Source organism: Hyperoodon ampullatus, assembly GCF_949752795.1.
Source record: "Hyperoodon ampullatus genome assembly, chromosome: X".
Lineage (NCBI taxonomy): Eukaryota > Metazoa > Chordata > Mammalia > Artiodactyla > Ziphiidae > Hyperoodon > Hyperoodon ampullatus.
In genome coordinates this window covers 103,967,937-103,995,812 of record NC_136913.1, presented here as the reverse complement: position 1 = coordinate 103,995,812, position 27,876 = coordinate 103,967,937, and the positions used below count along the sequence as shown (strand labels likewise).

At 38.6% G+C, this 27,876-nt stretch overlaps 1 protein-coding gene across 1 annotated transcript in view; it reads left to right on the top strand.

Annotated features, from left to right (window-relative positions):
* CUL4B (cullin 4B) overlaps positions 1 to 3,479 on the top strand; it is a 31,415-nt gene extending 27,936 nt beyond the window's left edge. The window contains exons 20-21 of the mRNA XM_079727284.1: positions 1,046 to 1,198; positions 3,315 to 3,479. Of these exons, the coding sequence (XP_079583410.1) occupies positions 1,046 to 1,198; positions 3,315 to 3,410 (249 nt within the window). The 3' untranslated portion in view covers positions 3,411 to 3,479. The remainder of the gene's footprint in view (positions 1 to 1,045; positions 1,199 to 3,314) is intronic.
* Positions 3,480 to 27,876: the final 24,397 nt, after the last annotated feature.

The following is a 27,876-nucleotide window of genomic DNA, read 5'->3' as shown; positions in this document are numbered from 1 at the left end:
TTTTTTTTTTTTTTTTTGCGGTACGCAGGCCTCTCACTGCTGTGGCCTCTCCCGTTGCGGAGCACAGGCTCCAGACGTGCAGGCTCAGCGGCCATGGCTCATAGGCCCAGCTGCTCCATGGCATGTGGAATCTTCCCGGACCGGGGCACGAACCCATGTCCCCTGCATCAGCAGGCGGACTCTCAACCACTGCGCCACCAGGGAAGCCCTAACTGACTTTTTTTTAACTGTGTGTTTCTGATTTATATTTTACAAAATAAAAATCAATGAAAAAAAATTTTGGACTTCCCTGGTGGCACAGTGGTTAAGAATCCGCCTGCCAATGCAAGGGACACGGGTTTGATCCCTGGTCTGGGAAGATCCCACATGCCTCGGAGCACTAAGCCCGTGCTCCACAACTGCTGAGCCTGTGCTCTAGAGCCCGCGAACCGCAACTACTGAAGCCTGCGCTCCTAGAGCCCATGCTCTGCAACAAGAGAAGCCACCGCAATGAGAAGCCCACACACCATAACGAAGAGCAGCCCCCGCTCACCACAACTACAGAAAGCCTGCGCAGCAACGAAAACCCAAGGCAGCCAAAAAATAAAATACAATAAAATAAAATGTTAAAAAAAGTTTGACACTGGTTAGCTTAGCTGGTTAGTATCATACTTCGAGTCAGATGTCAGAATCAGTCACTTTTACAGATAAGCTAATGTCATACAGAAATCTGGTCAATAACCTCTTGTGACACATTAAGATTTTGAGAAGAGAGTAAAAGAAAATGATAAATTCTGCATCAGCTGTCTCTTTCTAGAAAAGCAGCTCAAAGATGGTATTTTTATATTAACTAATATTGGCGTCACTTCATTGATGTAGGACATTAGGACAGATAGGAGTTATGTTTGTAGGGTTTTTTCTGTCCTTGTCTGTATTTATAAGGTTTCTTTTGGTAGTTCAGCATATTTAAAGCATTAACTGTGTCATGTCCCTAAAATGTACAATTTGTATAAGTAATCAAGTTTCACTTCAGGTACAGTTCCTAAGTTTAAAACTTTTTTGTTAGGTTGAGGAACAAGCAAGCACCACAGAAAGAGTATTTCAAGACAGACAGTATCAAATTGATGCTGCAATTGTTCGAATTATGAAGATGAGAAAGACGCTTAGCCACAATCTCCTTGTTTCAGAAGTGTACAACCAGTTGAAATTTCCAGTAAAGGTAGGTACTTCTGTATTTTATTATTGAGCTGCTTATATATAAAAAATATTGAGCTTATTATATATAAAAATTAGATTTTTCAGACACAAATCTTACAAACATAGAATAAAACCTCAAGACCATTTGGAGGGACAAAAGTTTTCATTTCTTATGCTCATATATATGATTCCAAAAAAACCTTTGTTGACATATGTGGGCAGCTGTGACAAAAGGGGAAAACAATTTATAAAAGCTCCTATACCTGAAAGTTTAGCTGCTAAGTGAGTCTTTGAAATTTTCAAGTTTATTCACTTTATTTTTTTGAGCTTCTTTGTTATTTTTGTTTCCTTTTTCTCCTTGAAATACCTAGCTATTTGACAGATTTGGTTATTTTAATTAAGTTAAATCTGTTTAGTTAGCTTTTGTAAGTGTCCATTAAAAACTGTACAGATAGCTAGTAATCATTAGGCATCTTTTTTAAAGCTTAGCGGTAGTTCTGGCAGACAAATTAGTCGTCACATGGACATGTTCCATTATAAATGCCCAGTAATAAAGCGCCTTAGACAATGTGGTGTTGTACTGGACTGTATCTCATGTTTTAGAAGATTCCCAAACTCTTGTGATGATAAACACTTCGTAAAGTTTGGATAGACCCTTGGCTGTTAGGGTTCTCATGAGCTTTGGGCCTAGGTAAGTCATTTCACCTTTTGAGCTTGTTTCCTCTTTTGTAAAATGGAGATGATAATAGTACTTATCTCGTAGGATTATTGTGAAGCTTAAATGAGATAATATATGTAAAACTTAGCACTGGGCCTGGCACATAAGTGCTCATTAGCTGTCACTGCTAATAAGGTAGGCTTTCTCTCTCCTCCAAACCTAATACTGCCTCCTCATTACCACACTCTCACCCTCACGTTCTGCCTTAACAATCATTTCACCTCTAGCCAGAGAGATCACTGCTGCTAGCTAGCTAGGGAAGGTAGAGGATCACTGTAATAAATATTGTGCTGATATTCTAGGTCTTTCACCATAATTAAGAGAAAGTCATTTTGATTTTCAAATCTTGGAATTCAAACTTTGGTGAAATTTTGGCTGCCCCATCAAACTACTTTACCTCTTTACATTTCTTGATCAAGTAGCCATTTTACACAATCTGAAAAACTGTTAGCAAGCAAGATTATATTCTCTTTATAGGCTAGATACAAAAGACAGTGGAATTTTGTTACCCAAGAGCTAAGAATGCAATCATGAGAACAAGCTATAAGCTTTCTCAATGATTTTTCAACAACTTGGATTCAAAAATTCAAATCACTTATAGCAGGTAATAGTTAAACCTTAAACCTGAAATACAAAGATCTGAATTATGAGATGATACTTCACTTATCAAACCATTTGTTGTAGTATTCTTGTAAATAGTGATTTCCATAGTACATTTTTTATTTAATTTATAAATATGCCACCTGACTTTGAGAACCAGCTTTTGTCCAAATTTAGGGTCTACTTATTTTCTCAAACTATCTTGGCAAAACTAAATAGCATTCTGTTTCCTTAAACTATAATGTGTTCCTTTTGTGAAGTTATGGTAGTCTTTTGTATTTGTGCAGAGAATAGCTGGTTCTTAGAAGACCTCTTTAAAATAGAAAAGTAAAGTATTGTATAACAGTATGACAGGGGACTTCCCTGCTGGTCCAGTGGCTAAGACTCCCCACTCCCAGTGCAGGGGACCCGGGTTCGATCCCTGGTGACGGAACTAGATCCCACATGCCACAACTAAAGATCCTGCATGCAGCAACAAAGACCCCTCGTGCTGCCGCAACTAAGACCCAACACAGCCAGATAGATAGATAGATAGGTAGATAAATAAACAGATAAATAAGTAATATAAGATGTGACAGTGTATGTATAGTGTAAAAACATTTTTTAACCTGGTTTATTTTCATTATACTTTCCTCTTTAAAAAACAAGGAGATTTAAAAAATTAAAAAATATTAAGATTTTAAAAATAAAAATTAAAAAATATTGAGATTAAATACATTAAATCAGTGAGCCAAAACTGTTTTTTTTTCATGGGGTATTGGTGAATGGGCTTGAGCCACTGATTATGAGCTTTGCACTGAAAATTTGCCTTCTCTTACAGCCTGCTGATCTTAAGAAGAGAATAGAATCCTTAATTGACCGGGACTACATGGAAAGAGATAAAGAAAATCCAAACCAGTACAATTATATTGCTTAAAATGTTGGCCTTGGAGCATTGGGTGTCATAAGCAGTAGCCAGTGAATAAACTAACCTGTTATTATTTGACTTCTTTTATACTACCAATGACCAAATGAAGCAGTGTAATGGAAATAGTTGAGTGACTTTTCAGTGGTTAACATGCCCATTTAAAGAGTAATACTTACCTTTAAGAAGAATATTGTTGAACTCTTTGCATGTTATTTAGTATGATGTGCAGAAAACTCTTAAGAAAGTACCTGGTCTTCATGATTCCTGTTTGGAACTGGGGAAGAGGTCCCTATGGCTATTAAAAAAAGAGGAGGGGGGTTCTTATACACCATTAATTATGAAGCAAAAGGTTTATTTGCTTAAAATGTCATTTAAAGATACTTAAACTGCATGCAAACTTTATTTACTGTACAGAGTTCTGGATGTATTTATCAAATAGAAAAACCACCCTGGACTTGGTTGTTCACCTGTTTTGTGATTTCCCTTGAAGAGAAAAATAAGCTGTCATAGCTATTCATATTTTACTAAGTAATGTTCTGTTACACTGAAAGGGATGTTTTTAAAAATTTTATTTGGAAACAAGTTTTCAAGCAGAGGGACAGTTGCTTACATAGTCTTATATACGCACATCCTAAAATGTTCCCATGGGATGTGTGTATATGGTTCAGCCCTGAGTTTACTGTGCTGATTAACAGGTACTTATAAAAATAGCTGAAATAGAAAATTGCTGGTCAGTTGTACTAGAAGAACATGGTAGGAGAGAAAAATCCAACTCTTTCTTCACATTAAAAATGAATATAATATGAACATCGCAAAAGAGACCAAAACCCACGTGTTGTGTAACTTTTTACAAGAGCAAAAATTCATAAACTAGTTTTCAGCTTCCTTTAGACTTTAATGTTGTTTGGACAGTTTTGTCTTTAACTTGGACCAATTGTAGATTGTTACAGGCTTCCTGGGATTTAGCATTCCTATTTTCTCTACCAAAGTTTTTTTTTTGAAGCACCTCAACTCTCCTTTTTGTTGGCATATAAGCATTTCCTTTCATCCTTATTTTAACTTCCTAAAGCCCTAGATAGAACTAGATCCTTCCTCATTTCCCCCGTACACCCCCTAGTTGGGAATTTCAAATTCTGTATTATGCTGATCTTATTCCTTTCAAAATTGCTTGAAGATAAAGAGTTCTCATAGCCACTGGACACCTACTTTTCAGGGGAATGTCCTAGGATTGTTCATACATAGAAAATAGCAAAAGTATTGTTTTTCAAATTGATAATGTGAGTAAAATTCTTCTCTTTTACCATCATGCTTTTTTCTTTTTGGGTTTGGGGTTCTGTTTTGCTTCCTTGTTTTTCCTTGGAGCTTTGAAGGGAATTGATCTTGGAGGAAAAGCAGAAATTTTGTTTAGATTTTTTTAAAAATCAGAACTGCTTTAATGCTCTTTTCACCGCTGTGGCCTCTCCCGTCGCGGAGTACAGGCTCCGGACGTGCAGGCTCAGCGGCCATGGCCCATGGGCCCAGCTGCTCCACAGCATGCGGGACCCTCCCGGACCGGGGCACGAACCCACGTCCCCTGCATCGGCAGGCGGACTCTCAACCACTGCGCCACTAGGGAAGCCCGCTTTAATGCTTTTTTGCAACAGTGTATTTCCTTGACTATTTGGAACCATGAAGAAGAATACCTAGGTCCTAACCCTCAACTGAGACTTTGGCTCTTGTGTTTGCTATTGATTGTTTTCTTGAGTTCTCAAAGACCTGTGACCAGCTATTTTTTTTTTAAAGTTGCCTGTTTTCTTTATAATTACATCAAACTTACACACTGTTGTCCAACAGTATGTGGTATGTAGAATGCCTTCCTAACTATTTTTGAGCAGCCATTGCCTGTATTTTCTTAGAGCCTCCCTGGTTTCCTTAACTGAGCTTATCTGACAAGGAAATGCAGCTATTTTGTTTGCCCTCTCTCCATACTGGACCATCTAAGTCAGTGTTCTAACTCATCCCTGATGGTCTGTGAGATATGTAGACTGTTCCACCAGACTCGATAATTACTCTTACGGAATTTTTAGGTAGAATTGGTACCATTAGGAGACTCTTGGTGTTACCTTTGTTGTTTTGAAAGCTGGTCCCTTCCCTGAGGCTCTTAATTTTTTGAAAACTTGATGCTATTTCAGCTGAAAAAACTGGTGAGACTATTAAACAAATTGAGGGGAGCTGTTTAAGAAATTGAAAAGTAATCGCAAACAACATTGGATAATTGTGACTTTCAGTTCTGTATCAGTTGAATTTTTGTGCTCTTTTCCCTGTGTACGTGGTGGTTCTATTTTTCTCCAATAAAACTTTTATTTAAAAAAAGTTTCTGGAGAAGATCTTTAAAATTCAAATATTGTAAGAATATTATAAAAACCACAGAACTTAACGTCTTCTTCCTAATGATTTCTTTAGTGAATTCACAGTTGTCAATTTTGTTATTTTTTAAGTTTCTCTTTAATTTTTGTCGTGGTTTGATGGTAATGCTGTAGGAATGTGGAGGGGAAGGTATGGTGACGGATGATTCCCAGGAATCCTCAAGGTGAGTATTTATTCTTAAATGTTCTATTTTAGAAAAATCAAGCACAAGTAGAAACATTGTTTCATCCAGATCCTCAAAGTCAAGTAGTTTCATAAAGTCAGTATGAAACTAGTCTAGATTTAAGTTGAGAAGGATTGGTGTTAATTCTTTAAATACTTACTAGAATTCATGAAGCTATCTGGTCCTGGGCTTTCTTTTATGGGGAGTTTTTTTTTGTTTGTTTGTTTGTTTTGCGGTACGTGGGCCTCTCACTGCTGTGGCCTCTCCCGCCGCGGAGCACAGGCTCTGGACACGCAGGCTCAGCGGCCATGGCTCACGGGCCCAGCTGCTCCGCGGCATGTGGGATCTTCCCGGACCGGGACACGAACCCGTGTCCCCTGCATTGGCAGGCGGACTCTCAACCACTGTGCCACCAGGGAAGCCCTATGGGGAGTTTTTTGATTATTGATTCAATCTCTTAATAGTTTTTTTCAGATTTTCTATTTCTTCTTGAGTCAGTTTTAGTATTTTGTCTTACTACCCTGACTTTTGTCTAGTATTTGCTTGGTATATCTCTTCATTGCTTAACAGCCTTTTCTTATATTATATTTTAGGTGTGTCTCTTCCATATTAGATGGATTTTCCCATCTTTCCCCTAATCTGACAATTTCTGTCATTTTTTTCATAATATACATTTATTTTTTTATTGAGGTATAGTTGAAGACAATTTCTGTCCTTTAACTGAAAGATTATATCCATTTGCATTTGTTTCTAACATCTTACTGGTTGCTCTTTACCTCTTCTAATTTTCTTTGCTTTTTCTCCTTTCTCAGCTTTAAAAAATTTATATTGAGTTTTGTTTATTTTGTTTTTTATTCCATTTTCCCCACTACTTATTTGGAAGTTATATATTCTATTTCTGTTCTTTTACTGATTACCCTTGATATGTCAGCATGTGTGCTTAACAAAGTCAAAAATATCTAAATTTTCCTCCCAATTAATATAAAGATGTTAAAACACTTTAATACTGATCACCTCTCCCCCAACTTAACACAGTGTTGTTGTCCAGTGTTTTAGTTTTGTCCTCTTTTTAAAAATGAACACCACAAATTAAAACATTAGTCTTTGCTCAAACACCACCTTCTCAGTGAAGCTTACCATAGCCATTCTATTTAAAATTTCAACTTGCCCACCAACACCACCACACACACACTACTGATTCCACACTCACCCTGCTCTTTTACTTTTTTTACATATCATTTGTTACCTTTTACATACTATGCAATTTACTTGTTAACGATACTTAGGGCATATTGTCTCTTTACTCTGCTAGTGTAGAGTTTAAGCTCCATTAGGGCAGAGACCTTTGTTTTGTTCATTGATGTATCTCAAACACTTAGGGAAGTTTCTAGCCATAGTAGGTGCATTAGGTTCCTGTGGCTGCTGTAACAAATTACCACAAATGTAGTGGCTTAAAACAACAGAAATTAATTCTCTCACATTTCTAGAGGCCAGAAGTCAGAAATCAGCTTTACTGGGCTGAAATCAAGGTGTTCACAGGGCCACACTCCCTCTAGAGCTACATTTCCTTGGCTCATGTCCCCTCCCTCCACTTTATTTTATTTTTGTTTTTTTGTCCCTTCCTCCAAGTTAAAAGCTGGTTCCATAACATCTTTTTTTTAATGTATTTATTTTTATTATTTATTTTATTTTTGGCTGTGTTGGGTCTTCGTTGCTGTGCGTGGGCTTCCTCTAGTTGTGGGGAGCCGGGGCTACTCTTTGTTGCAGTGTGTGGGCTTCTCATTGCGGTGGTTTCTCTTGTGCAGCATGGGCTCTAGGTGTTTGGGCTTCAGTAGTTGTGGCATGTGGGCTCAGTAGTTGTGGCTCACGGGCTCTAGAGCACAGGCTCAGTAGTTGTGGCACGTGGGCATAGTTGCTCCACGGCATGTGGGATCTTCCCAGACCAGGATCGAACCCGTGTCCCCTGCATTGGCAGGCAGATTCTTAACCACTGCGCCACCAGGGAAGCCCTCAACCATTATTTTGTTTTTCAAATATTGCCTCTCCTCCATTCTTTCTCTTTTCTCCCCTTGGAACTAAGTCAGACATGTAGAGTTTCTTATTTTATCCTCTATCTCTATCATATTTTCCATCCCTAAGGCTACATTCTTGGTAATTCTTTAGAACTGTTTTCCAGTACACTAACTGTGTCTTCAGTGCCCATTCTTCTCTTTAATTCATCCACCAAACTTTTAACTTCAACAGTTTATATTTTTTATTTCTAAAAGTCTTATTTGCTTCTTATATAAGTCTGCCTAGTCATTTTGATAATCTGCTGTTGCTTGCTCATTTTTGTGGTTCTTTCTTTTAATTAAATATTTTTCTTACACTAGTAACTTTGTATCCTGTATCAAGTAATTCCAAAATCTAAAGCACTTGGGGGATATAAATTTGTTTCTTTTTTTTACAGAAGTTCCTTATATATGTTAGATCATCAGTGGCCAATAGAAATATAATGTGAGCCACGTGTAATTTTACATTTTCTAGTAGCCATTTTAAAAAAGCCAAAAATAAACAAGTGAAAATAATTTTAATATATTTTATTTAACCCAATCTATTAAGGTTCTCCAGAGACATAGAACAAGTAGTGAGTGTGTGTGTGTGTGTGTGTGTGTGTGTGTGTGTGTAGAGAGGGAGAGGTTTATCATAAGGAACTGGCTCACACAGTAATGAAGATTGAGAAGTCCCATGATCTGCAGTCAGTAGAGCCAATGGTGTAGTTCCAGTCCAAAAAAACAGCAGACTGGAGAAACAAGAAGAGCTGTTTCAGTTGGAGTTCAAAGGCAGAAAAAGACTGATGTCTCACCACAGCAGTCAGGCAGGAGGAAATTCCCACTCATGGGAGGGTCAGCCTTTTTTGTTTTATTCAAGCCTATGATTGGATGAGGCCCACCCACCTTAGGAAGGGCAATCTGCTTTACTCAGTCTACAAATTCAAATATTAATCTCATCCAAAAACACCCTCAGAGACAACACCTGAAATAGTGTTTGACCAAATATCTGCGTACACTGTGACCTGGTCAAGTTGACACATGAAATTAATCATCACAGCCATCATAGCCAAAGTATTTTTGTTTCAACATGAAATCAGTATAAAAATTATTAGATTTTATATTTTATACGATGTCTTCAAAACCCAGACTGTATATTACACCTCCAGCCCATCTGAATTTGGATTAGTCACATTTCATGTACTCAGTAACTGCATATGACTAGAGACAGTTGTATGATACACTGTAGCTTGACTTCTTACGCTTCTTAAAAAAATATTTTTTGGCTGCGTTGGGTCTTCGTTGCTGTGCGCAGGCTTTCTCTAGTTGTGGCGAGCAGGGGCTACTCTTTGTTGCTGTGTGCAGGCTTCTCATTGCGGTGGCTTCTCTTTGTTGCGGAGCACAGGCTCTAGGCATGCAGGCTGCAGAAGTTGTGGCACATGGGCTCAGTAGTTGTGGCTCTCGGGCTCTAGAGTGTAGGCTCAGTAGTCGTGGCGCACGGCCTTAGTTGCTGTGTGGCATGTGGGATCTTCCCGGACCAGGGTTCGAACCCATATCCCCTGCATTGGCAGGCGGATTCTTAACCACTGTGCTACCAGGGATGTCCCACTTTTTACACTCTCATAGGTGACTTTTGATGTACAGAATTTCTTAATTTAGTCACATTTATCAATCTTTTCCTTGATGTTTAGAACCTTTTTGTATCTTGTTGAAAAAGTATTTCCCTACCACAAGGTCTTAAGTATATTTTTTTCTTGGAAGCTTTATTTTCTTATGTTTTTATTGAAGTATAGTTGATTTACAATATTATATTAGTTTTGGTGTACAGCATAGTGATTCAGTATTTTTACAGATTATACTCCATTAAAATTATAAGACAATGGCTATAATTCTCTGTGCTATACAATATATCCTTGTCGCTTATGTAGTTTATACATAATAGTTTGTATCTCTTAATCCCATAGGCCAACTTGCCTGTCCTCCATTCCCTCTCCCTACTGGTAACCACTAGTTTGTTCTCTATATCTTAGTCTGTTTCTGTTTTGCTATGTACATTAATTGTACTATTTTTTTAACTCTGCATTTAAGTATTTGTCTTTCTCTCACTTAATGCACTAAGCATACTAATCTCTAGGTCCATCCATGTTGCTGCAAATGTCAGAATTTCATTCTTTTCTTATGGCTGAGTAATATTTCATTGTATATATATACCACATCTTCTTAATCCAATTGTCTGTTGATGGACACCTGGGTTGCTTAAATATTTTGACTATTGTAAATAATGCTGCTGTGAACACTGGGGTGCATGTATCTTTTTGAATTAGTGTTTTCATTTTTTCTGGATATATACCCAGGAGTGGAATTGCTGAATCATATGGTAGTTCTATTTTTAGTTTTCTGAGGAACCTCCATACTGTTTTCGATTGTGGCTGCACCAATTCACATTCCCACCAACAGTGTAGAAGGATTCCCTTTTCTTCACATTATCACCAGCAATTGTTATTTGTAGACTGATTGATGATAGTCATTTTGACAGGTGTGAGGTGATATCTCATTGTTTTGATTTGCATTTCTCTAATGGTGATGTTGAGCATCTTTTCATGTTCCTGTTATCCATCTGTATGTCTTCTTTGGAAAAATGTCTATTCAGGTCTTCTGCCCATTTTTTTTTTTTTTTTTTTTTGCGGTGCGTGGGCCTCACTGTTGTGGCCTCTCCCGTTGCGGAGCACAGGCTCCAGACCCGCAGGCTCAGCGGCCATGGCTCACGGGCCTAGCCGCTCCGCAGCATGTGGGATCTTCCCGAACCGGGACATGAACCAGTGTCCCCTGCATTGGCAGGCGGACTCTCAACCACTGCACCACCAAGGAAGCCCTTCTGCCCATTTTTTATTGTTTTTTTTAATATTGTATGAGTTGTTTATGTATATTTTGGATATTAATCACTTGTCGGTCATATCATTTGCAAATACTTTCTCCCAGTCCATAGATCGTCTTTTCCTTTAGTTGATGGTTTCCTTTGCTTTGCAAAAGATTTTAAGTTTAATTAAGTCCCATTTGTTTATATTTGCTTTTATTTCTTTTGCCTTTGGAGACAGATCCAAAAAAATATTGCTATGATTTATGTCAAAGACTGTTCTGCCTATGTTCTCTACTAGGAGTTTTATGGTTTCAGGTCTTACATTTAGGCTTTAATACATTTTGTGTTTATTTTTGTATATGGTGTGAGTCTCTTGTAGGCAACATATTCAAGTGTATTGTTTTTTTATCAAATCAACCACCCTTTGTCTTTTGATTGGAGCATTTAGCCCGTTGCCATTTAAAGTAATTATTGATAGGTGTGTACTTACTTCCAGTTTATCATTTGTTTTCCAGTTGTTTTTGTTAGTTCTTCTCTGTTCATTTCTTCTTTTTGTTTCTTCCCTTGTGGTTTGATGATTTTCCTTAGTAGTTTGCTTGTGTACCTATCTTTTTAGTTTTTGTGTATCTATTGTTTTTTATTTGTGGTTACCATGGGGTTCATGTGTTGGCCTATAATTATATCTACTAATTTTATTTTTTTTCATTTTTTAATTTAATTTAATTTATTTTATTTTATTTCATTTTTTGGCTGCGTTGGGTCTTCGTTGCTGTGTGTGGGCTCTCTCTAGTTGCGGCGAGTGGGAGCTACTCTTCATTGCAGTGCGCGGGCTTCTCGTTGTGGTGGCTTCTCTTGTTGTGGAGCACAGGCTCTAGGTGCGCGGGCATCAGTAGTTGTGGCTCGCGGGCTCTATAGCACACACTCAGTAGTTGTGGTGCACAGGCTCAGTTGCTCTGCGGCATGTGGGATCTTCCCAGACTAGGGCTCGAACCTGTGTCCCCTTCATTGGCAGGCGGATTCTTAAACATTGCGCCACCAGGGAAGTCCTATATCTACTAATTTTAAACTGGTAGTCATTTAAGTTCAAAAACATTCTAAAAAGGTCTACATTTTTTTACTCCCCGCATTTTGTGTTTTTGATGTCCTATTTTATATCTTCATGCTTATCCTTTAACTGTTTATTTTAGCTATAGGTACTTTTACCATTTTTTTGTCTTTTTATGTTCATATTGGCTTAAGTGGTTGATTCTCAGTCCTTACTATATATTTGCCTTTCCTAGTGGGATTTTCCCTTTCCTATACATTCTTCTTATCCACTTAGAGAAGACCCTTTAATATTTCTTTCAGGGTAGGTTTAGTATTGATGAAGTCTTTTAGTTTTTGCTTATCTTGTTCTTTATCTCTTTCTTTTATAAATGGTAATCTTGCTGGGTACAGTATCCTAGGTTGTAGGGTTTTCCCTTTCAACACTTTGAACATATCATGCCACTCCCTACTGGCCTGCAAAGTGTCTGCAGAGAAATCAGCTGATAGCCTTATGGGGATTCCCTTGTATATGATTTTGTTTTTCTCTTGCTGCCTATAGAACTCCCACCATGCAGCATGCAGGATTTTCCCCGACCAGGGATCCACCCCATGCCCCCTGCAGTGGAAGCCCGGAGTCTTAACCACTGGACCACCAGGGAAGTCCCAAGACCTCTTTAGTTATCTTTAACTTTTGCTATTTTAATTATGATATGTCTTGGTGTGGGTCTGTTCGGGTTCATCTTGTTTGGGACCCTCTGTGCTTCCTGTATAGATATCTGATTCCTTCTTCAGGTTTGGGAAATTTTCAGCCATAATTTCATTAAATACATTTTGAATCCCCTTCTCTCTCTCTTATCCTGGGCCCCTTACAATGCAAATGTTGGTACACTTAATGTTATCTCTTAAATTGGCTTCATGTTTCAAATTTTATCATGATCTTAAATGTAATATATAAAACTTTTAGGAAAAAACAGGGGAAAATCTATGGGGATTTATGATAAAAGGTTCTTAAATATCAAATCAAAAATATGATTCATAAATGGAGAAAGTGATAAATTAGACTTCAAGTTAATATTAATTGAGCATTGTTATCATTTTATTTTCTCACTTTTGTTGGTTTATTAACTATAACTATGTTTTGTTATTTTAGAGATTGCTTTAGATTTTATAGTTATACATCTTTAACCTGTCATATTCTACCTTTGGGTGATATTATACCATTTCACTTATGGTATAAGAATCACACAATAGTGTTCTTCCATTTCTCCCCTCTGGATCTTTATTCGTTTTGTTTTTATATATGTTGGAAACTACACAAAACACTGTTCTTGTTTTTAAGTCACATATCTTATAAAGAGATTTAAATGATTTTTTAAAATCTTACATATTTACCCATGGAGTTATCACTTCCAAAGCTCTTCATTCCTTTGTATAGATCCAGATTTCCATCTGGTATCACTTTTCTTCTGAAGGACATCATTTAACATTTCTTTTAGTGGGGGATCTACTGATGAGTCCTTTCTGCTTTCTTACATCTGAACTTATTTCACCTTTGGTTTTTGTGTGTGTGTGTGTGTGATTTGAATTTTATTTATTTATTTTTATACAGCAGGTTCTTATTAGTTATCTGTTTTATACATAGTAGTGTATATATGTCGATCCTAATCTCCCAATTCATCCCACCACCATCACCCACCCTCCCGCTTTCGTCCATTGGTGTCCATACATTTGTTCTCTACATCTTTGTCTCTATTTCTGCCTTGCAAACCGATTCATCTGTACCATTTTTCTAGATTCCACACATATGCATTACTGTATGATATTTGTTTTTCTCTTTCTGACTTACTTCACTTTGTATGACAGTCTCTAGGTCCATCCACATCTCTACAAATGACCCAGTTTAATTCCTTTTAATTGCTGAGTAATATTCCATTGTATATATGTACCACATCTTCTCTATCCATTTGTCTGTTGATGGGCATTTAGGTTACTTCCATGACCTGGCTATTGTAGATAGTGCTGCAATGAACATTGGGGTGCATGTGTCTTTTAGAATTACGGTTTTCTCTGGGTATATGCCAAGTAGTGGGATTGCGGGATCATATGGTAATTCTATTTTTAGTTTTTTAAGGAACCTCCATACTGTTCTCCATAGTGGCTATATCAATTTACATTCCCACCAACAGTGCAAGAGGGTTCCCTTTTCTCCACACCCTCTCCAGCATTTGTTATTGGTAGATTTTCTGATGATGCCCATTCTAACTGGTGTGAGGTGATACCTCATTGTAGTTTTGATTTGCATTTCTCCAATAATTGGTGATGTTGAACAGTTTTTCATGTGCTTCTTGGCCATCTGTATATCTTCTTTGGAGAAATGTCTATTTAGGTCTTCTGCCCATTTTTGGATTGGGTTGTTTTTTTAATATTGAGCTGCATGAGCTGTTTATATATTTTGGAGATTAATCCTTTGTCCGTTGATTCGTTTACAAATATTTTCTCCCATTCTGAGGGTTGTCTTTTCATCTTGTTTGTAGTTTGCTTTGCTTTGCAAAAGCTTTTAAGTTTCATTAGGTCCCATTTGTTTATATATTTTTTATTTCCATTACTCTAGGAGGTGGATCAAAAAAGATCTTGCTGTGATTTATGTCAAAGTGTCTTCTTCCTCTGTTTTCCTCTAAGAGTTTTATAGTGTCTGGTCTTATATTTAGGTCTCTAATCCATTTTGAGTTTATTTTTGTGTATGGTGTTAGGGAGTGTTCTAATTTCATTCTTTTACATATATCTGTCCAGTTTTCCCAGCACCACTTACTGAAGAGACTGTCTTTTCTCCACTGTATATTCTTGCCTCTTTTGTCATAGATTAATTGACCATAGGTGCGTGGGTTTATCTCTGGGCTTTCTATCCTGTTCCATTGATCTATATTTCTGTTTTTGTGCCAGTACCATATTGTCTTGATTACTATAGCTTTGTAGTATAATCTGAAGTCAGGGAGTCTGCTTCCTCCAGCTTCGTTTTTTTCCCTCAAGACTACTTTGGCTATTCGGGGTCTTTTGTGTCTCCATACAAATTTTAAGATTTTTTTCTTCTAGTTCTGTAAAAAATGCCATTGGTAATTTGATAGCGATTGCATTGAATCTGTAGATTGCTTTGGGTAGTATAGTCATTTTCACAATATTGATTCTTCCAATCCAAGAACATGGTATATCTCTCCATCTGTTGGTATCATCTTTAATTTCTTTCATCAGTGTCTTATAATTTTCTGCATACAGGTCTTTTGTCTCCCTAGGTAGTTTTATTCCTAGGTTTTTTATTCTTTTTGTTGCAATGGTAAATGGGAGTGTTTCCTTAATTTCTCTTTCAGATTTTTCATCATTATTGTATAGGAATGCCAGAGATTTCTGTGCATTAATTTTGTATCCTGCAACTTTACCAAATTCATTGATTAGTTCTAGTAGTTTTCTGGTGGCGTCTTTAGGATTCTCTAAGTATAGCATCGTGTCATCTGCAAACAGTGACAGTTTTACGTCTTCTTTTCCAATTTGTATTCCTTTTATTTCTTTTTCTTCTCTAATTGCCGTGGCTAGGACTTCCAAAACTATGTTGAATAATATGGTGAGAGTGGACATCCTTGTCTTGTTCCTGATCTTAGAGGTAATGCTTTCAGTTTTTCACCACTGACAATGATGTTTGCTGTTGGTTTGTTGTATATGGCCTTTATTACATTGAGGTAGGTTCCCTCTGTGCACACTTTCTGGAGAGTTTTTATCATAAATGGGTGTTGAATATTATCAAAAGCTTTTTCTGCATCTATTGAGATGATCATATGGTTTTTCTTCTTCAATTTGTTAATATGGTGTATCACTGATTGATTTGCGTATATTGAAGAATCCTTGCATTCCCACTTGGTCATGGTGTCTGATCCTTTTAATGTGTTGTCGGACTCTGTTTGCTAGTATTTTGCTGAGGATTTTTGCATCTATATTCATCAGTGATATTGTTCTGTAATTTTCTTTTTTTGTAGTATCTTTGTCTGGTTTTGGTATCAGGATGATGGTGGCCTCATAGAATGATTTTGGGAGTGTTCCTTCCTCTGCGATTTTTTGGATGAGTTTGAGAAGGATGGGTGTTAGCTCTTCTCTAAATGTTTGATAGAATTCACCTGTGAAACCATCTGGTCCTGGGCTTTTATTTGTTGGGTGATTTTTAATCACAGTTTCAATTTCAATACTGGTGACTGGTCTGTTCATATTTTCTGTTTCTTCCTGGTTCAGTCTTAGAATGTTATACCTTTCTAAGAACTTGTCCATTTCTTCGAGGTTGTCCATTTTATTGGCATAGAGTTGCTTGTAGTAGTCTCTTAGGATGCTTTGTATTTCTGTGGTGTCTCTTGTAACTTCTCCTTTTTCATCTCTAACTTTATTAATATGAGTCCTCTCCCTCTTTTTCTTGATGAGTGTGGCTAATGATTTATCAATTTTGTTTATCTTCTCAAAGAACCAGCTTTTAGTTTTATTGATCTTTGCTATTGTCTTCTTTGTTTCTATTTCATTTATTTCTGCTCTGATCTGTATGATTTCTTTCCTTCTACTAACTTTGGGTTTTGTTTGTTCTTCTTTCTCTACTTCCTTTACGTATAAGGTTAGGTTGTTTATTTGAGATGTTTGTTGTTTCTTGAGGGTAGGATTGTATTGCTATAAACTTTCTTCTTAGAACTGCTTTTGCTGCATCCCACAGGTTTTGGATCATCGTGTTTTCTTTGTCATTTGTCTCTCGGTATTTTTTGATTCCCTCTTTGGTTTCTTCAGTGATCTCTTGGTTATTTAGTAATGTATTGTTTAGCCTCCATGTGTTTGTGTTTTTTACGTTTTTTCCCCTCTAATTGTTTTCTAATCTCATAGTGTTGTGGTCAGAAAAGATGCTTGGTATGATTTCAGTTTTCTTAAATTTACTGAGGCTTGATTTGTGACCCAAGATGTAATCTATCCTGGAGAATGTTCCGTGCGCACTTGAGAAGAAAGTGTAATCTGCTGTTTTTGGAAGCAGTGTCCTATAAATATCAATTAAATCTATGAGGTCTATTGTGTCATTTAAAGCTTGTGTTTCCTTATTAATTTTCTGTTTTGGTCATCTGTCCGTTGGTGTAAGTGAGATGTTAAAGTCTCCCACTATTATTGTGTTACTGTCGATTTCCTCTTTTATAGCTGTTAGCAGTTCCCTTATGTATTGAGGTGCTCCTATGTTGGGTGAATATATGTTTATAATTGTTATATCTTCTTCTTGGATTGATCCCTTGATCATTATGTAGTATCCTTCCTTGTCTCTTGTAACATTCTTTATTTTAAAGTCTATTTTATCTGATATGAGTATTGCTACTCCAGCTTTCTTTTGATTTCCATTTGCATGGAATATCTTTTTCCATCCCCTCACTTTCAGTCTGTATGTGTCCCTAGGTCTGAAGTCGGTCTCTTGTAGACAGCATATATTATGGCTCTTGTTTTTGTATCCATTCAGTGAGCCTGTGTCTTTTGGTTGGAGCTTTTAGTCCATTCACGTTTAATGTAATTATCAGTATGTATGTTTGAATTACCATTTTCATAATTGTTTTGGGTTTGTTTTTGTAGGTCCTTTTCTTCTCTTGTGTTTCCCACTTAGAGAAGTTTTGTTATAGAGCTGGTTTGGTGGTGCTGAATTCTGTTAGCTTTTACTTGTCTGTAAAGCTTTTGATTTCTCCATTGAATCTGAATGAGATCCTTGCCGGGTAGAGTAATCTTGGTTGTAGGTTCTTCCCCTTCATCACTTTAAATATGTTAAGCCCTTCTGGCTTGTAGAGTTTCTGCTGAGAAATCAGCTGTTAACCTTATGGGAGTTCCCTTTTATGTTATTTGTCGTTTTTCCCTTGCTGCTTTCAATAATTTTTCTTTGTCTTTAATTTTTGCCAAGTTTATTACTATGTGTTTCGGCGTGTTTCTCCTTGGGTTTATCCTGTATGGGACTCTCTGTGCTTCCTGGACTTGGGTAGCTATTTCCTTTCCCGTGTTAGGGAAGTTTTCAAGTATAATCTCTTCAAATATTTTCTTGGGTCCTTTCTCTCTGTCTTCTTCTGGGACCCCTATAATGCGAATGTTGTTGTGTTTAATGTTGTCCCAGAGGTCTCCTACGCTGTCTTCATTTCTTTTCATTCTTTTTTCTTTATTCTGTTCCATGGCAGTGAATTCCACCATTCTGTCTTCCAGGTCACTTATCCGTTCTTCTGCCTCAGTTATTCTGCTATTGATTCCTTCTAGTGTAGTTTTCATTTCAGTCATTGTATTGTTCATCTCTGTTCTTTAATTCTTCTAGGTCTTTGTTAAACATTTCTTGCATTTTCTCGATCTTTGCCTCCATTCTTTTTCCGAGGTCCTGGATCATCTTCACTATCATTATTCTGAATTCTTTTTCTGGAGGTTGCCTATCTCCACTTTATTTAGTTGTTTTCCTCGGGTTTTATCTTGTTCCTTCATCTGGTACATAGCCCTCTGTCTTTTCATCTTGTCTGTCTTTCTGTGAATGTGGTTTTTGTTCTACAGGCTGCAGGATTGTCGTTCTTGCTTCTGCTGTCTGCCCTCTGGTGGATGAGGCTATCTGTGGGAGTATTGCCTGTTCACTTCTTTTCTTCCAGATTACCAAACTTAGTAGAGCCACAGGCGCTCACTCCTCTCCTGCAGTCTGCCAAACCTCCAAAATGCCTTTTTTTCCTCTGGTTGCTTTTAAGTTTTTCTCTTTGCCACATATTTTCAGCTGTTTCATTATGGTGTTCCTTATGGTGTTGTTTCTTCGTGTTTCTTCTAATTGGGGTTCATTGAGCTTGGGATCTGTGGGTTTATAATTTTCATAAAGTTTTGAAAGTTTTTTGCTATTTTTTTTCAAATATTTTTTTCTTCCCTCTCCCTCCTTTATGGACTCCAGTTAGGCCATTTGAAATTGTCACACAGTTCATTAATGGTCTTTACATTTTTTGGTATTTTTCTCTCTGTGTTTCCTTTTGGATAGTTTTGTTTGCTTGTTTGATTGTTTTCAAAATCCGTTTTTATTATTATAAGAATTTTCAATTTATACCTCAAAATGGGTCGAAAATAAATGAGCTCTTAAAGAGTTGGGTTAAACATCTCTGCTGTCATGTGCAAATTGATATATCTTAATATTAGTCAAGACTAAATGATTTAGTGATCATATACATCTGATATTTAACTGTTATTATAAACTACCTTGTTCTGTACAAGTATTCAAGGACAGGGCAAATATTTAATAGAATAGATTATTTATTTCTTCCTTTAAATCATTAATGCAAGTAGCATTTATCTAGGTCACAAACTAAACAGGTGATGACAAGAAAATAATCTCCACAACTCAAGTTTAAGAGTTCTTACTTAATGGCTATATTCTTTATGTATAGATCCCTTGTCCCTTGTTACTGAGAAGAATGTTTCTGATATATGAACAATTATAAAATAAGCCAATAAGGGCTTCCCTGGTGGCGCAGTGGTTAAGAATCCGCCTGCCAATGCAGGGGACCACGGGTTTGAGCCCTGATCCAGGAAGATCCCACATGCCGCGGAGCAACTAAGCCCGCGAGCCACAACTACTGAGCCCACGTGCCACAGCTAATGAAGCCTGCCCATGCTCAGCAAGAAGAGAAGCCACTGCAATGAGTAGCCCCCGTACCACAGTGAAGAGTAGCCCTCGCTTGCAGAAGCTAGAGAAAGCCCGTGTGCAGCAACAATGACCCAACGCAGAGAAAAATTTTTAAAAGCCAATAAAATTAATTTTCTGGATACAATTTTATACTGTTTTAAGTCTTTCAGTTAATAGTTTCAGTTCTCTAAGTAGTATATTATCAAGAAATCAGAAGTTATAAATTAGGAACCATGAATAAATCATTGTGTAAGATTTCTCCAGCTTTGGAACATGCAGTGTTTATTGTTTTAATTTTTTCTGCTTTTCTAAATCTCCTGCCTGTTTTCTAGGATAAATACACCAACAATAAGAGGGAGGGTACACTACATTAAATATTGTTTGGTAAAAGAAAAGGCAAACCATATTAAATATGAACCACTTTGATGTGTTTCAAGCAAGATATTAGTAAGCTACATATCTATATAGTAACATAAATCTTCAATTTCCAGTGTTATAGCAAACATGATACTTAGAAATGTTAGATGAATGATATTATCTTTAACATATTTAGTATTATGACAGTAAACTTCAGGTCAGTAAGAATGTAGCCATCTTTCTTTCACTTCTACAATCAGAGAAAGTATATTTGCTTCCCACACAAATCCCTCCATCCTGTTGCCATAGCTCTCTTTAGTTTTCAGACATATGGCAGACACCAGGTCTAAGGGTGCTGAATTGCCCTAAACACACTTCAAACTTTCAAGTTATCTCAATGGAAGTAACTATCCCAAGGAAGCTTGAGGTGAAGGAGTTACCAACTCATCCACCTCTCCCCTCCCTACCCCAACCCCCTCCCTTCATGATACATAGCATGGCCACATACTTTACAAAGAAGTCTTCAGAAAAATTCTAACCCTTTTTTTATTTGTGTGTATATATATATATATATATATATATATATATATATTTTTTTTTTTTTTTTTGCAGTATGCGGGCCTGTCACTGTTGTGGCCTCTCCCATTGCAGAGCACAGGCTCCAGACGTGCAGGCTCAGCGGCCATGGCTCATGGGCCTAGCCGCTCTGTGGCATGTGGGATCTTCCCAGACCGGGACATGAACCCGTGTCCCCTGCATCGGCAGGCGGACTCTCAACCACTGCGCCACCAGGGAAGCCCTATCTGTATATTTTATACTACAAATAGGAAGAGAAATTTTAAAAGTTGTACAGTCAGCCTTGAAATGTTTGTTCACTACGCATGTGTTGATCTTCATCTTCAGATTGGTCCTCAGTCAAAATGAAAGACATATTCCCAAATGATATCCTCTTAAAATAACTAATTTTTAAAAATTAGGTACAATTGGAAAAATTGTAAGATATTTAAAGTGCATTGTGGTGATTTGATATGGGTATACATATATATATATATATACTGTGAAAGAATTTCCACCATCTAATTAACACATCCATCACATCATTTATTTTTTCTGTGAGAACATTTAAGTTCTACCTTCTTAGCAAATTTTAATTATAAAATACAGTTTTAACTATAATGACCATGGTTTTGTTTATTTATTTATTTATTTATTTTTGGCTGTGCTGCATCTTTGCTGCTGCACATGGGCTTTCTCTAGTTGTGGCAGTTGGGGGCTACTCTTCATTGCGGTGCACAGGCTTTTCTTTGCGGTGGCTTCTCTTGTTGTGGAGCATGGGCTCTAGGCACACAGGTTTCAGTAGTTGCAGCATGCGGGCTCAGTAGTTGTGGCACGCAGGCCCCAGAGCGTGTGGGCTTCAGTAGTTGCGGCACATGGGCTCATAGTTGTGGTGCACGGACTTTAGTAGTTATGGCGCACAGCTCAGTAGTTGTGGTGCACGGGCTTAATTGCTCTGCGGCATGTGGGGTCTTCCCAGACCAGGGATCAAACCTGTGTCCCTTGCATTGGCATGTGGATTTTTAACCACTGGACCACCAGGGAAGTACTATAGGGACCATGTTTTATATTAGATTCTCAGACCATATTCATCTCACAGCTAAAAGTTTGTATCCCTTTTCCAACCTGTCCCAATTTTTCTGCTCTCTGTTTCTATGAGTTTGACTTTTTTTTTAATTCTACATGTTACTGATACCATACAGTATTTATCTGTCTCTGTTTGGCTTATTTCTCATAGCATAATGCCTTCAGCTCCATCCATGTTGTCACAAATGGAAAGATTTACTTCTTAATCATAACTGTCATGTTTGTTTATACACACACACACACACACCCCATCTTCTTTATTCATCCGTTGATGGACACCTAGGTTGTTTCCATACCTTGGCTGTTGTGAGCAATGCTGCAATGAATATGGGAGGGCAGATATCTCCTTGAGATTCTGTTTTCATTTCCATTGGATATAAACCCAGAAGTGGAATTGCTGAATCATATGGAAGGGCTATTTTTAAGTTTTTGAGGAAGCTTTATACTGTTTTTCACAGTGGCTGCACCAATTTACATTCCCACCAACAGCACATAAGTGTTCCCACTTCTCCACATGCTCACCAGCATTTGTTATTTGTAGACTTTTTTTTTTTTTTTTTTTTTTTTTTTTTTAAATTTTTATTTATTTATTTATGGCTGTGTTGGGTCTTTGTTTCTGTGTGAGGGCTTTCTCTAGTTGTGGCAAGCGGGGGCCACTCTTCATCGCGGTGCGCAGGCCTCTCACTATCGCGGCCTCTCTTGTTGCGGAACACAGGCTCCAGACGCGCAGGCTCAGTAATTGTGGCTCACGGGCCTAGTTGCTCCGTGGCATGTGGGATCTTCCCAGACCAGGGCTCGAACCCGTGTCCCCTGCATTGGCAGGCAGATTCTCAACCACTGCGCCACCAGGGAAGCCCTAGACTTTTTGATGATAGTCATTTTGACAGGTGTGAGGTGATATCTCATTGTTTTGATTTGCATTTCCTTGATTAATGATGCTGAGCATATTTTAATGTACCTATTGGCCATTTGCATATCTTTTGTAGAAAAATATCTGTTCAGTTCCTCTGCCCATTTTTTGATTGGATTTATTTATTTATTTATGGCTGCATTGGGTCTTTGTTGCTGCATGTGGGCTTTCCCTAGTTGTGGCGAGCGGGGGCTACTCTTCATTGAGGCACACGGGCTTCTCATTGTGGTGGCTTCTCTTGTTGCAGAGCACCGGCACTAGGCATGCGGGCTTCAGTAGTTGTGGCTTGTAGGTTCCAGAGTGCAGGCTCAGTAGTTGTGGTGCATGGGCTTCGTTGCTCCGCGGCATGTGGGATCTTCCCAGACCAGGGCTTGAACCCGTGTCCCCTGCATTGGCAGGCGGATTCTTAACCACTACGCCACCAGAGAAGTCCTGGTTGGATTTTTTAAAAGCATTTATTTATTTGGCTGCATTGGGTCTTAGTTGCAGCACGTGGTTTCTTTGTTGCGGCATGCAGGATCTTTCATTGTGGCGCACAGGCTTCTCTCTAGTTGTGGCGTGTGGGCACAGTCATTGAGCAGTGTACGGGCTTAGTTGCCCTGCGGCATGTGGGATCCTAGTTCCCCGACCAGGGATCGAACCCACGTCCCCTGCATTGGAAGGCAGACTCCAACTGCTGGACCACCAGGGAAGTCCCTTGATTGGATTTTTTGTTTTGTTTTGTTTCTATTGAGTTGTATGTGTTCTTTATATATTTTATGGTTCTAGGTCTTATGTTAAAGTATTTAATCCATTTCGAGTTGATTTTTGTGCATGGTATAAGATAGGGGTCCAGTTTCATTGTTTTTTTTTTTGTCAGGTAGTTTCAGTTGCTATGCCTTCCAAATCACTAATATGTTCTTTGGTAATGTCTAATTTGCTATTAATTCCATCCAGTATATATTTCATATTACACATTGTAGTTTTTATCTCTATGAGTTCATTTTGTGTCTTTTCTATATCTTCCATATGTCTGCTTAATTTTTTGAACATGTTGAATATATTTATAACTGGTTTAATATTATCTGCTAATTTTAACATTTCTGCTTTGTTTTTGATCAATTGATTATTCTCCTTATTATGGGTTGTTTCTTTGCCTATTTGCACATCTAGTTATTTTAATTGGATGCCAGGCACTGTCAATTTTACCATTTGGGTCTTGGATATTTTTGTACTTCTGTGAATCTTCTTGAGCTTCCTAGTGTTGATTATTTTCTGCTACTTCAGCAAGACCTATCTGTCCACTCTACTCAATGCCCTGTGAATCATGAGGTTTTCTATTCTGGCTGGTGGGAACAGGCAGTATTCCTGTCCTTATATGAGCACCGGGCATTCTTTCTTCAGATTCTTTCAGATAGTTCTTTTCTGTGTGAGTTATTTTCCTCATGTGAATGCACTGCTTAGTTTTCTGCTTAACACTTGAGGGGCACCATCTGCAGATCTTTGGAGGTCTGCCTCTGTGAAGTTCTCTCCTCTCTGGTATTCTTTTGTATGTGCTCCAGTTGCCTTGGAGTCTCCAGATGCTCAGCTGTGCCTACTCAATCTGGGAAGTCTGCCAGGCTGCCTTGGTTTCCCCTTTTTGGTAGACAGGCTGGCTTCATGGACCTGTGACGGTAGTGCAGGGCCCCAAGCTCCAGAAGGGCCCATGTTTGGATTTAATGCTCTGTGGCCACCATCTTGAAATTCATAATAATCTTATTTTGTGTTTTGTAAGTGAAATCCTGTGGGACAACAGAGCATACACTGGGGGCTTGGAGCCAGGGTTCACATGTGGCCCTTCCTCTCTCTGTCTCACTGCCTCTTCGGATAGGTTCTTGCTAACCACTCTCCTATCTCTGGCACCTCAGCTTCCTCCCTCATCCCCCGCCCAGCAACTAATGATACCCTCTCTCTCCAGTGGGGGCTTTCGCATGGACACAGGGAGAGTGAGAATCAGATGCCTGTTTCTGTGGAATCTCAGGGTGGGGCATGGTGGCAACCATCCCTGCCCCAAGCTGGCAGTTCCACGGTACATTCAACAGGAGATTCAGCTGGGATGAACCTCTTGCCTACTTTCTTCCTGTTACCTACCCATCCTGGCACAGAAGTTGTAATACTCTTTGGGGCTGCCTATCCACAGTGGTTTGGGGTGTCAGACCCATGGGAAGTGGGGATTTCTGCCTCGTCTTCCTGGGGGCACTGATTCAGCTGGTGGCATGAGGGAGAAGCCAACAGCTGGTTTGCTGCAAGCGTGTGTGTGCATGCCTTGTCAGAGGGCACAGCTTCTGGGTACCTCTGAGGGTCTACACTTGCCCTTCAAGTATCCCATGTCTGAGGGAATGTAACATTAAATAGCACATAAAAACCACCATGATGGGTTAAGAGAGAGAATGTGGAAGAAAGGAAAACATTTTTCCTTTTTTAAAAAAATTTATTTATTTATTTATTTTTGGCTGAGTTGGGTCTTTGTTGCTGTGCGCGGGCTTCCTCTAGCTGCGGCGAGTGGGGGCTACTCTTCGTTGCGGTGCACGGGCTTCTCATTGTGGTGGCTTCTCTTGATGTGCGGGCTCTAGGCACATGGGCTTCAGTAGTTGCGGCTGGTGGGTTCTAGAGCGCAGGCTCAGTAGTTGAGGCGCATGGGCTTAGTTGCTCCGCAGTATGTGGGATCTTCCCAGACCAGGGCTTGAATCTGTGTTCCCTGCATTGGCAGGTGGATTCTTAACCACTGCGCCACCAGGGAAGCCCTTTTCCTGCCTTTTGAATAAGGGCTTTTACTTTTTCATTTTGTACTGGGCTCTGCAGCTTATGTAGCCGGTCTCGATCAGAGGACTCACCTTATTTTTTAACCATCTTTCAGGGATCACTTTTTCTTCATTGCCTGATGTATCTTAAAAAATCATTGTTTCATGAATTTTGTATGTTTTTTTTTTTTCTCTCTCTTTTTTGCTTGTTTCAGGCAGAGGGTGAATTCAGTCCTTGTTACTCCATCTTGGCTGGAGGCAGAAGTGTTCTACATTTCCATACATTTATCTTGAGTATTATGCATTAGTATTGTGCATAAGTATTATGCAACTGCATAAGAAAGAGTTCAATATCAGATTAATGGCAAGCTAAACTAATAGTAATATTTGGAATTCTTAGGGATAAACACATCAGAAATGGGTACAATCTCATTAAAATGCAAAACATATAACTCTCAGGGAAATCATTTCAAGAAATTTGACCAGAATCTGTCCTCAGGCTTTAATATCTGCTTCAGTGCCCTGGGACCCTCCCAGCTAGCCTTGGGTTCCAGGATAGCATATAAAGAGTTAATCCACAAATGGGTCATTCTGTTCTATTTCCCTAAAGATACAAGCTGGCAATTAATCATATAAGACCAATTTGTCATCAAATCAATTGTCCAAGGGCCTCATAATCCAGAACACAGTGTTTTGAAAGGACACACGAAATCTGTCATGCCCCCACATAGCCTGGCCAGGATTGCATTTGAAGAGTACAGGTCAGCGATGGACAGTTTTCACTGGACAGATTAGGAATGTCACCAAAAGGCCAGTGCAGTGGGAAGTGCCTAGTAGCTGGGGGACAAAATCCAATGGCCAGGGCCTCTGCTGCTGCTGCTTCCCTTCCTCATCCCACCAAAAGAGCACACCAGCCCCTCCCCCACCTCCCCTCAGGCACACGCTCCTCAGCCATTAAGAATGTCCAACCCTTGCAAAGGCTCCAACCATTAGCGTTTAACCAATCTATGAAGAAGTAAAATTATGGTGAGCTGGAAAGAGCACTGCACTTAGAAATAAAAGATTTGAGTTTAGGGAGTTCCGTAGGGGTGGTCTAGTGGTTAGGATTCCAGGCTTTCACTGCCATGGCCTGGGTTCAATCCCTGGTCAGGGAACTGAGATCCCACAAGCTGTGAGGTGCAGCAAAAAAAAAAAAAAAAGATTTGAGTTTACTTCTCTATCACTACCTAATGGTGGGACCTTGAGCATTTCTGGGCTTCCCTGTCTTCATCTGAAGATGGGGAAAATAATTTTCTCACCTTCATTTGCATGACTGTTGTGAGGATGAAATTAGATAATAGGGAAAACTTGGTGGTGTAGTGTAAAGAGCATGTTGGATTCAACAAAATTATGCTTCCAATTCCAATATAAACACTTTATAGTTGTGTGACTTTAGGGAAGTTACTTAACCTTTCAGAGCCATAGTTTCCGAATCTGTAGAATGGGATAATATCTGTCTCACAGGGACATTGTGAGGATTAAGTGAGTTCAAAAGTGCCTGACCTCTAAAAGGCACTCAAGAAATTATAATAAATTACAAAATCTAGATAATATTTTGTAAAATTCTATACAAATGGAACAAGGAGATACGCAATGGGAGGAACTTGCTTTTTTTTTTTAAAGGATGTAGCCCTTCTTCATAAAGATTGATTATCCTGGTTCTTTGCCATAATGTCTTTTTTTCCCATAACATCTTTAAATTCAAGATTTCACAATAATAATTTTCAGAGAAGCTCAGATAGTAGTGTCATAAAAGGATTGAAAAATGACTTCTGGAAAGTGGGCAAAGACCTCTAGCTCTCCCCAAAATAAGGTGCTCTAGGAAGTAGCTTAGGACACTGATTTCCTCAGACAAAATACATAGTTCTTGACTTTTTTGGCCTCCATAGGCTCATCTTTGTTCACATGTTGCATGATCTAGTGTTTGCCCATCAGAATGTTTACTATTCTTCAACTATTCATGTATATTTTTGTGCAGCACTTGTAATTTTCATATTCTAATTTCCTTTCTATTGTAACCCTACGTCACTTATTACTAGGACTTTCAACACTCTCACTGCTTTTGTATGTATCAGATATATGTTAATAATGTTCATTAAACTGCTCAAGCCTAGGCAAAATCACAGCAAACACATCCAATGAATGCCAATGCCAGAGACCAAAATGACAGTCAATAAGCTGCTGGTGGCTGACAGAGTTAATGACATTTTCCCTCCATACAGCTTTGTGGCTCTAAGAAGTGTCTCAAATAGAGGAGTTTCTGTGTGTATAGGGAACTTTACTATATGCCAGGCATTGTGCCAGGAGCTGAAATGCAGTCGGGAGCAAGAGATACCTAGTGTCTGCTCTCCCCAAATTCTCAGTCTAACAGAGGGCACAGATCAGGAAAGGGCAACTGCCATGCAGTGTGATGAAATGATGGGGAGCTATGGAAGCACAGAGGAAGGTCACCTAAGCCAGACTTGCACAGCAGAGAAGACTTCTGGAGGAAGTGAAGTCTAAGCTGAGACCAGAAAGGCAAGTAGGATTGAGTCAGGTAAAGATGGAGGGAAGAGGGTCCTATACAAGGAACATGACCTGTTCAGGGAACTGTATTTCAGTCCTGCTGGATGCAA